The 11,299-nt window shown below is 37.5% G+C and overlaps 1 protein-coding gene across 3 annotated transcripts in view; it reads left to right on the forward strand.

Moving 5' to 3' along the window:
• Window positions 1–11,299, forward strand: part of LOC125025814 (WD repeat-containing protein 81-like) — a 42,533-nt gene that overhangs the window by 26,141 nt on the left and 5,093 nt on the right. For 2 of the 3 annotated variants that reach the window (XM_047614063.1, XM_047614064.1), the window contains exons 16-25: window positions 1,676–2,316; window positions 2,473–2,648; window positions 2,788–3,032; window positions 3,381–3,480; window positions 3,876–4,047; window positions 4,256–4,377; window positions 4,587–4,699; window positions 5,033–5,240; window positions 9,219–9,404; window positions 9,547–9,654. In XM_047614063.1, coding sequence (XP_047470019.1) covers window positions 1,676–2,316; window positions 2,473–2,648; window positions 2,788–3,032; window positions 3,381–3,480; window positions 3,876–4,047; window positions 4,256–4,377; window positions 4,587–4,699; window positions 5,033–5,240; window positions 9,219–9,404; window positions 9,547–9,654 — 2,071 coding nt within the window. The remainder of the gene's footprint in view (window positions 1–1,675; window positions 2,317–2,472; window positions 2,649–2,787; window positions 3,033–3,380; window positions 3,481–3,875; window positions 4,048–4,255; window positions 4,378–4,586; window positions 4,700–5,032; window positions 5,241–9,218; window positions 9,405–9,546; window positions 9,655–11,299) is intronic. The other variant, XM_047614065.1, reaches the window with a different exon arrangement.

The raw sequence follows: 11,299 nt of genomic DNA on the forward strand, positions 1-11,299 counted from the left end.
GTGCACACACACACACGTGCACACACACACACACACACGTGCACACACACACACACACACACACACACACACACACACACACACACACACACACACACACACACACACACACACACACGTGCACACATACACATGTGAACACACACACACACACACACACACACACACACACACACACACACACACACACACACACACACACACACACACGTGCACACATACACATGTGAACACACACACACACACACACACACACACACACACACACACACACACACACACCTCTGTCTCTCTATCTGCCTACTTCCTCCTACTTGCCTGGCTCCCTGTCTATCTATCTATCTATCTTGTCTTCTATCTATCACACACACACACACACACACACACACACACACACACACACACACACACACACACACACACACACACACACACACACACACACACACACACGCACACACACACGCACACACACACACCTCTGTCTCTCTATCTGCCTACTTCCTCTTACTTGCCTGGCTCCCTGTCTATCTATCTATCTCCGTTTCCCTTTCTCCCTCCCAAGTCACACCTTTATTTTTAATTTTCATTATTAGTTTCTGTCTGTATGTCTCTCTCTCTCTCCTCATAACTCGTACTCCCTCCATCCTTATATGACTTCAAACTCCAGGTAAATTGACGTACCAACTTCACATCTTTTATATGACCTCATGACATAACTAGTAGTTACATGTAAAAAAATAATAGTAGTAGAAAGAATCTTGGAACTATCCCCATACACATTACACATGTCCCCGAAGTCCATTATATTACGTCTCACGGGTGAGACACCCCAGCAGATGGGCGGGAAGAACAGCATCACACATACGAAACACCCAGCAATGAGCCATTTTCTTATTAGAGAAGCAGGCAGTTCATATGAAATAGTGAATTTAGTATAAAGAACAGTGCTTTTTATTTAATTAAAACCTCACTTAGAAAAGTGACAACAAATAGAGAAGAACAAAATATGTATGAAAAAAGACACATAGTACATAATGAGTATTAATCAAGTTTACCCTTACTACTCTGAGACCCTGGGAAATTGCAGTTCCCATTCATATTCCCTTATCTTTAAATATTTTTTGTGGTACTGTCAACATTTTTCCCATTATCCAGTGTAACCATTTGTAAAACCTTTCTGCATACTTTTCCTTTCACAGTTAAGCAAACAGGTCTTTAAGATTTTAGAAATTTAATTTAATGAAAAAGAATGACAGATGTTTCTGTCATTATTTTTTCTCATAAATTGTATTCATAAATTCCTTTGTTTTATTACATTAGTTGTATTTCCTCTTATTTCCACAATATTTTGATGTGTATATATAATGAGGTAAGGTTTGTAAGTAAAGTTTAAGGAAAAATAACTGACTGTGATGGTTCATGGTTAAGATCCCTCATACCTACTGGGTCCAAGGATTTATGACACATAATTACTATGTACAGGGTAGAAATCCAGCAGTTGCTTTGATGTTTGGAGACTCATGTAGCCTTTGGTTTTGATGACTTAAGTTTAGATCTGTTGGTTTTCAAAAGGCTTAAATTCCTTATAGGTTTGTGTAAGATGATGAAGAAGCACATTTCAGTATTACCCCCTGAAACATATATCTCACCCTGTGTATTATTCCCTGAGCAGATCGCCTCTTGCATCAGAGACCATTAGCTTGGATGAGGTGTCCCTGCAGGAGGGTATTGGCTCCATCCCCTCACTGTGTCCATCCCCCCACTCACCTTCCATGAGTGGAGATGAAGATGAGGCTTCCAGCAATCCAGACACTCCAACCCCTCTGGTGTCTGCATACTCTCCCTTGTGTGTGTCCACAACCACAGGCATTACCATACCAAAGAGTGGCACAGATGGCATAGCTCTGATAAAGTCGATAGGGGAGCACTCTACATCATTGCCCAACTTCCGCTTAGAAAAGGAACCTCATGTCACCAACATTGACATTGGTGAAGACAACTCTGACACCCTGACAGCCACATTCAGAGAATCAGAAAACCAAGATGCCAAGCAGAAGATGGATCTAGATCATAACATGTCAGATGTGTGTTGTGAGAGTGTCCTTTGGTTGGCAGGCAGACTAGGCCCAGTGCTTACTTCACGTTACATGACTCGGAACTTGCTGAGGATGCTGACGCTATGTTATCTGCCAGACTCTGGAGCTCTGACTCCCATCCCCTCAGATCCTTTAGATGAACTCTCAGTGACCAGAAAGCGTATTCTTGGAGATCGATATGCTGCAAAGGTTCTCCATTGCCTGTCAGAAATTGCTTGTATGTATTGTAAATATTTTTAATCAGATTTACTACTAAGCAGTATTGTATTGGAATATACCTGAAAATAGACTTTCTTTACAATTCTAATAGCAAAAGCATATAAACAGTCTGTGTGAAAATTTATGTCTTTAATAAATTCTCTCTAATCACAAGGTCTATATGGAGAACAAGTCATTCTCCTCCAGTACCTGTGTCATATATGTGAACTTGTTGCCTCATGCCGACGCAAGCTATCTGCTACAATGGAAGGAGGGCTGTTAGGTGCCATGGCCTTGCTGCAGCACCTTCTTCCCTACCTTACAGATAGCACCTTTATGGAACATTTGCAGGTATAAAGAAAGGATATGAATGTCTCTTCACACCAAACTGTTTATTATAGTACAAGTAAATACTGTGATTTTTTTCCATTCTTGGAGAGAGTTTTCTGTTTGCAGTTTATTGTAAACATAATGTAAAAATATGTTTCAGGAAACTCTTATCCGCAATGCTGTGTATCCTGTTATTCGCCTTCTATCATCCACCAAAGTCAACTTCCCACATGGTGGAACAGCACGAGGAGTTCTAGCATGTAGGGTCATTGACTGCCTCTTCATCATGGCTCTGAGAGTAGGACGTGAGATGAGTAAAAGCATTTTAATGCCAACCATAACCAGACTAATGACAGCCTTTGATAAATGTCACACCAGTTCAAATCAGCTTGGTGCATCACCAAGGTAAAAACTTTTTCAAGGGACTTGTAACATATGCAAAGACGTATAGGATAGATATGATTTAATATTTAACTTTTAGGAAGTAGCAGCTCATTATGTAATCAGAAGGATTATCAATTATGATTATTGTGTACATATACAAATCAGAAGCAATGACCTAAAATATTGTTGTGTAAACACAAATTACCGATTCTCATATAGTTATGGAATTATATTTGATTATTGCATTGTGAAAAAGACCTATATGATGTATACACTACAACTATCAAACAGTAATTATAAGAAATTAAATGTCACGTTAACTAATTAAGCCAAACATTGGAAATGTTCATTAGGTCGTCTGTCTTACAGATCACTAGAAGCTGAGGAACTTCTAGGTGGAAGTGAGGAGGGAACTCCTGGAGGCATTCAGGCATCCCCTGGATCCAGTACTGACTCAGTTAAAGCCAAAGTAAGAAAGTCCAGATTATGTTGCCAGAGTTATATTTTTGGTGTTTATATTAATTCTTCATCTTATTTTAATTAATTTTAAGCAAGTTTGACCTGTAGGATAACATTAGCAGAGGAAAATTCTAACTTTGTTAGTATTACAAAAGCATTGTTTAAAGCTAGTTCGGTGATTGTAGTAACTATTTGCCTTGCCTCATCATTTACAAAAATATGAAAAAAATAGTTTTCAGCCAGCTGTGGAAGGTTATATATCTGCATGAAGATCCACAGCACACAATTTACCAGAATTATTTAATATGCATTGAAGAACTTTGAAATTACAATATCTTTCTAGATACTCTTATTATCCAAGCTGTGGCCAAACATTTTATTTGTTAACTATAACATTTTCAACAGGCAATAGAGGAGTTAAAGCAGGTCCTGACTCCAGAACTGGCCTACTTGTCCTATGTCCCATTGTGCAGGTTCTTAGGAGCTTCCTACATGGAAACAACCCTACCTAACCATGACTTGTTGCGTTCTCTATGTCTACAGTATGATGAAAACAATCAGGCTCACCATGCAGCTGGTATGTGTAATGTTCATTATATTTTTTCAACCACTGAAATACTTATCTGTTTTAAGGATGATTTTCATTTGGTTCATTAATTGTCACTGTAAAATGTGTATATTTATTTTGACAACTGTTGTTAAATGACTATTGTTCAGAAAGTAGTTATGTGAGCATTGGTTATTTCAAAAATTGAATCTTAGAAGTATATCTGATTGTGAAACAGTATTGACAGATGATGGCTTGGCTATGAACAGTTCTGCTACCCCTAGTGAAGATCTAGGCGGGCGGAGACCTAGCAACAGAGGAACTAATGTAGCTGTCACTGGAAATAGAATAGACATAAAGGTTTGTAAAAACAGGGCAAAGGGAAGTTATAAGGAAGACAACTATTTCATCAGAAAAACTGCAGTTTTTAAACAGTGTAGTTAGGAAATGATAACAAGTTTAACTTTGCTAAACTATTTTATTTCAAAGTCCATAATACAACCTAGATTAGGGATATATATAATAACAAGAATGGAAAATTTTATGTAGCACATTGCCTTTATTTCCAGGATGCTCCAGATAGTATTATTACACCTCAGTCAGAACTTCCCCCTTCCATAGGTTTTGCAACAACTGTTGATATTTCAAAATATACAGGTGGAAAAATGGATAATACTCAAAGGTAGGTTGAAAAAGTTCTGTCATTTAGCATATTAGAATACCAAACGTGTTATTTTGATTTAGTATTATTAGCAGTAAAACAGGGGTATAAGCCCAGTAAAATGCAAAGAACAACAGACTCCAGAATTGTAGCAACTAATAGCTGAAAACTTCCCAGTGGCAATACTAAGAAATATCATCTGCATGGAAGGAATTATTTCTACAATAGTAAAGCAAAAAAATTAAATGGAAAGTATCACAAGGCCCTTGAATACAGATGTTGTATTTGAAATAGGAAAACAATAAAATATCCAAACCTAGACTTTATTTGAATGTCTATAATTTCATATTACAGGCATCTACGAGGCAACTGGCTGGCTTACTGGGAACATGAAATTGGAAGAAGTGAACAGGATGCTAGGTTTAACTTCAAGCAGATCAAGCTACAGACATTTACTGGTCATACAAACAGTGTTAAGTCCATCCACGTGCTAGATAATGAGAATTCTTTCATCTCATGTAGCAAGGATAAAACTGTGAAACTTTGGTCTTTAAGAAGTCAGGTATGATATTTTAGTAATGATAAGGTGATGTGAAAGATTTTAATTTTTTTTTTAGGAGTATATATATTATATATATATATATAGATAGATAGGTGTGTGTGTGTGTGTGTGTGTGTGTGTGTGTGTGTGTGTGTGTGTGTGTGTGTGTGTGTGTGTGTGTGTGTGTGTGTGTGTGTGTACATATATATATATATATATATATATATATATATATATATATATAAATATACATATAGTGTGTGTATGTGTGTATGTATGTATGTATGTATGTATGTATGTATGTATATATGTATATATGTATATATGTATATATATATATATATATATATATATATATATATATATATATACACATATACATATATACCTATATACATATATACATAGATACATAGATACATATACATATACATATACATATACATATACATATACATATACATACATACATACATACATACATACATACATACATACATACATACGTACATACATACATACATACATACATACATACATACATACATACATACATACATACATACATACATACATACATACATACATACATACATACATACATACATACATACATACATACATCCATACATCCATACATACATACATACATAAATACATTTTTTTTTTTACACCAAACCTGCATCTGTAGCAGACAGATGTCCTCAGCGAGATATTCATATTGTTCTGGGCGACTTCAATGTGGTATCCGGCTGTGATCGAGCTGGCTACAAGATGTCTGTCGGTCCTCATGGCTCAGGAGCTGATGCTGGCAGCGAGAATAGCCTCCTTTTCTGTGACTTTGCTAGGTCCAAGAAATTGAGGATTTCTGGCTCCTGGTATCAGCGCTATGACACGCATGGTTGGACTTGGTACAGTGGTACGGGTAGTGTGGCCAAGGAGATCGACCACATCATCGTTAGCACTCGGTGGAGAATCCTCCAGAACTGCAGGTTGTATCGAAGCGCCGAGTTCTGTGGAACTGATCCTAGATTAGTTGTGGCTACTCTACGGGTCCACTTTAGAACCCCCCATCATTCAAATGAACACCCTAGGATGTTTCATTTGTACAGATTGAGGGAGGATAGGTGTGCCCGGGGGTTTGCCGAGGCTATCTCTGGTCGTCTCACAGCACTCGAAGGCCTGACAGACCCTGTTCTTATGTGGGATACCTTCAAACGTAAAACGCTTGATGCAGATCAGGAATCCATTGGTGAACGCCCAAGAGCAAGACAGAATTCCATCTCGCAGGAGACACTGGAAGCTACAGATGCTTGTCGTGCGGCTCAATTGTCAGGGGATCGCAACTGTTGAGAAGGGATAAGGAACAATTTATCAGTCATCTTGCAGAGGAGGTCAAAAGCCATTTCTTAGTAAATGACCTTTGTCCTGCCTACCAAGCCCTGAGAAAGCTGAACTCCAAGCCCTCCTCACAGACGACTGCAGTCCGCTCAGCAAGTGGCCAGGTAATCTCAGATCCTGATGGGGTGCGTGTGAGTTGGGCTTAGTATTTTGAGCAGTTGTATAAGGTTGATCCACCAACAGTTAACATGGATGCAGGTAATGTTGAGATTCCTCTGCCAGACCCACCCATCAGTGAGGATCCACCCTCCCCGACTGAAGTCAGGGGGGCGATCTCCAAACTGAAGAGTGGTAAAGCAGCAGGTGTTTGTGGCATCCCAGCTGAATTGCTAAAAGCTGGTGGAGAACCTATGGCAAGGGGCTTGCATGCAGTCCTGTCTGCCATCTGGCAGACTGGTACCTTTCCCCCTGACCTGTTGAGGGGTGTGGTCATCCCTCTCCGGAAGAGGAAAGGGGATCGCTGGGACTGCAGCAATCACCGGGGCATTATACTACTCAGTGTACCAGGCAAGATACTCACACACATCATACTGACACGTATCAGAGACCACCTGTTGAGACACCAAAGGCCGAAGCAATCTGGATTTACTCCTGGTAAGTCCACAATAAACCGCATCTTGGCGCTTCGAGTCATTGTAGAGCGCTGTCATGAGTTCGGACGTGGGCTGCTCGCAGCTTACATCAACCTCAAGAAGGCGTTTGACACGGTGCATCGTGAATCTCTCTGGGAGATCCTGAGGCTAAGAGGAATTCCAACAAAGATTATTGGACTAATAGCAAACCTGTATACAGGCACTGAAAGTGCTGTAAAGTGTGGTAGGGGCCTGTTGAGCTTCTTCCCTGTTAGTTTAGGCATGAGGCAAGGCTGTGTTCTTGCACCAACACTTTTCAACACTTGCATGGCTTGGATACTGGGTAGAGCAACTGTCCAAAGTCACTGTGGAGCAACACTGGGCAATATCAAGGTTACAGACCTTGACTTTGCTGATGATGTTGCTATTCTGAATCTCTGGAAACCCTAGTGGCGGCTCTTGATGCATTTAGCAATGGACCCAGACCAAGATCCAGGATTTTGGTGGCCTACTAGGAGACCCTGTGCAGTCGGTACATGCTTGCGGTGAAAACATCGAAGTCACAGAGAGGTTTATATACCTCGGTTGTGCAGTTCATGACTCTGGGCTGTCAGACCAGGAAGTCAGTAGACGGATTGGCCTGGCAGCAGGGGTCATGAAATCTCTCGACAAGAGTATTTGGAGATGCCGGTACCTGTGCAAAAGAACCAAGTTACGTGTTTTCAAGGCCCTGATACTGCCAGTTTTACTCTATGGTAGTAAAACTTGGACAGTATCTTGTGCTCTGGAATCTCGTCTTGATGCCTTTTGTAACAGATCCTTGCACCGGATAATGGGGGTACAGTTGGCGGGACCATGTGTCCAACCAACGGCTGCACCGTGAGACCGGTACAGGACCTGTTACTTGCACAATCCCTGATCGCCAACTCAGGCTATATGGCCACTTGGCTCGACTCCTACAGGATGATCCTGCCCATCAAGTTGTCTCTGTCCGAGACAACGCTGGGTGGAGGAGGCCTGTGGGACGACCTAGAAGGTCGTGACTTGGGCAGATCAATCAAACCTGTCATGAGGAACTAGAGATGGGCCGGGCCCCTGCCTGGCGGCTTGCCATGAGGGACCCTCGTAGGTGGAAACAAAAGGTGGATGTGGCTATGCGCCCCTGCCGGCGTTAACCCCAAAATGATGATGATGATGATATATATATTTATTCTATATATCAGTTTTTATATGTAAATATATACATACATGTATACATATATATATATATATATATATATATATATGTATGTACTATATATACATATATACATAACATATATATGAATGTATATATGTATATATATACATATATATATATATATATATATATATATATATGTATATATGTTTATATATACATATATATATATATATATATATATATATATATATATATATATATATATATGTATATTTATACACATACATACATACATACATATATAAACATATATATATATATATATATATATATATATATATATATATATGTTTATATATGTATGTATGTATGTATGTGTATAAATATACGTATATATATATATATATATATATATATATATATATATATATATATATATATATATATGTATATTTATACACATACATACATACATACATATATAAACATATATATAAATATATATATATATATATATATATATATATATATATATATATATATATATATATATATATATATATAATATATATTTGTGTTGGTGTGGGTGTGTATAAATCAAGCCTTGATTTTTTTAATGCTAATGAAGATTAGTACTCTTTGGATGCCTTCTAGTATTCATTTCATTAAACCCTAGATTCATATAAGAGAAATTCATCAAATGTTCTTTTTATTGCCATTCCATTCCATTGTATCTCTCTTGGTGCAGAGTGTAAGTACATCATGACTTTTCTGTTTTATTTTCTATGTAAACTTTTACAAATTCTGATTACCTTTCAAATGACTGATATCTGTTTTTAACAGGGTGATGGTAATGCCCATGTTAGCACTCAGTGGACATATACAGGTCACAAGAAATCGGTTTTTGGTGTTGCTTTTTCTGACTCAATGAGGTATGCTGCCTCATGCGATTCAACTGTTCATGTGTGGGATCCATTTATTTGTGCCTGCATAAAGCAGTTGGATTCCTTGCGTCACAGCCCAGTCACCGTAAGTCGGATATGACTGTTGCAAGTATATTTTATTTTTTCATGCTGCTGATTATGGAGAAAATTGAAATTAAACTTTGTAAATAGATTCTGTAACATAGAACTTTTTGATTATGAGTTTTCCTTTATTTCCTCCCTGACAGGTGCTGACTGCAATGGCAGCTCCATCGACACAATTGGTGGCAGCTACTACAGATGCCACATTACGATTCATAGACCTTCGTACCTGCAGTTACACACATGAGTTTAAAGTAAGTTTACAGCATTATGTATACAACAGATAGGATTATATATGAATGAACATAATGACTCCAGGTTATAGATAGTGAAGTTATCCACTATTTTCTTATTTCTTTTCCATGTCAAATGTTTATAAATATAGCAATACAGAACACTCAATAACAAAGAACATTTAACAAGTATCAAAAGTAAATCCTATTAATCCACATAGAGTTTAGAGTTGAACAGACAGACATACTGATGCTTTAATGAGGGGGAAATGAACATAGACTAACATAGTATACAAGGAATGAAATGACAAAGAAAATGATAGAGAAGATTTTAGAGAACACAAAACATACCAAAAGAGAATGTAAAGAGTGAAGTGGAGTCAAACTTCTCTGAAATATTAAATCAAAATAAAGAAACTAATAGTTCAGACACAGGCTGACTGGTAGGCTGTTAACCATTCCAGAAAACAGAAATTAAAACAAAGAAAAAAGATGAAAAGAAAAGAAAAGAGAAGACATTTAGATGAAACTTATTTCTTATATACATTGTTGAAGAAAGGGGTGATAATGAGGAATGAAAAGAAAATGACAGTAAAATTATCAAATATTTAAATAGTTTACAACTAAATGAAACCATTTTAGTAGAAAGTGCCTTTAAAGGCAAGTATCCACAGGAGATTTTGAAACCTATACTGATTATGGTTAAAATTGAAAAAAAGGGAACTGAAAGGGAGACCATGATATTCAAAAAGATAAGAAACTAGAAGGCATATGGATAGCTCCAGCAACTTAAGCTTCAAAGAAAGACAATGCAGAAAAGTTTGCTAAATTAACTAAAAAAAACAAGAAAAATTATGTGGGTGGAAAGACAAGGACACTCAGTCCTATGTAGTGTCCTTGTTCACACAAAAGCAAGTGAGGAAACTCTTCCCACCACAAGGGAAGGAAAGGTCCAGCCTCCAGAAAGGGGGATAGTGACATTGTGATAAGCAAAGATAGAAGTTTAACAACAAGCAATAATTTTAGCACCAAAGAAATGTAATATAAACATACTATTTAACATCTGTGGTTTATATTCCAAAACAAATCAAAGAAAAGTAACATCAGCAATTATTCTAGTATTGCTCTCATAGAAATGCATTTAACCCAATGCTGCCAGGGAAATAGACAAAAAATGGGGAAAATGCTGTGCTTATTTTCTATATCTTTTGTGAAATGTCCGCCCATAGATGGCTTTGCTAGCGCTTAGCCACAAAGAAGTCAATTAGTAGATCTTGTGACCGTACCTGATTTGAATTGACGGAAAAAACATATTTTATACTAGTGCTATGAATATCAATAGTGTTATCTTTATTATAAACATTATAATTATTTTAATGTTTTTTAATATTAATAACAGCAAAATAAGATAACGTAAAATATTTCGTACATCAAAGAAAAGGGTGAAACGGGCAGTACTCGTAACTGGCTCATTGGTGACTTAGTACAAGTATAGCCATCTATGTGTAAAAACAATCAAACAAGTACTAACAGTCGGCATAACACGTGTCTACCCGTCGTACCCATCGGCAAGGGGTTAAATGAAGACATAAATGATAAAGAAATTAAAATGAAAGATTTGAGATAATGGGAAACGACAGAAACATTAGATCTAGAGGTGTAGTAT

This window comes from Penaeus chinensis, chromosome 5 (genome assembly GCF_019202785.1).
Source record: "Penaeus chinensis breed Huanghai No. 1 chromosome 5, ASM1920278v2, whole genome shotgun sequence".
Taxonomy (NCBI): Eukaryota; Metazoa; Arthropoda; class Malacostraca; order Decapoda; family Penaeidae; genus Penaeus; species Penaeus chinensis.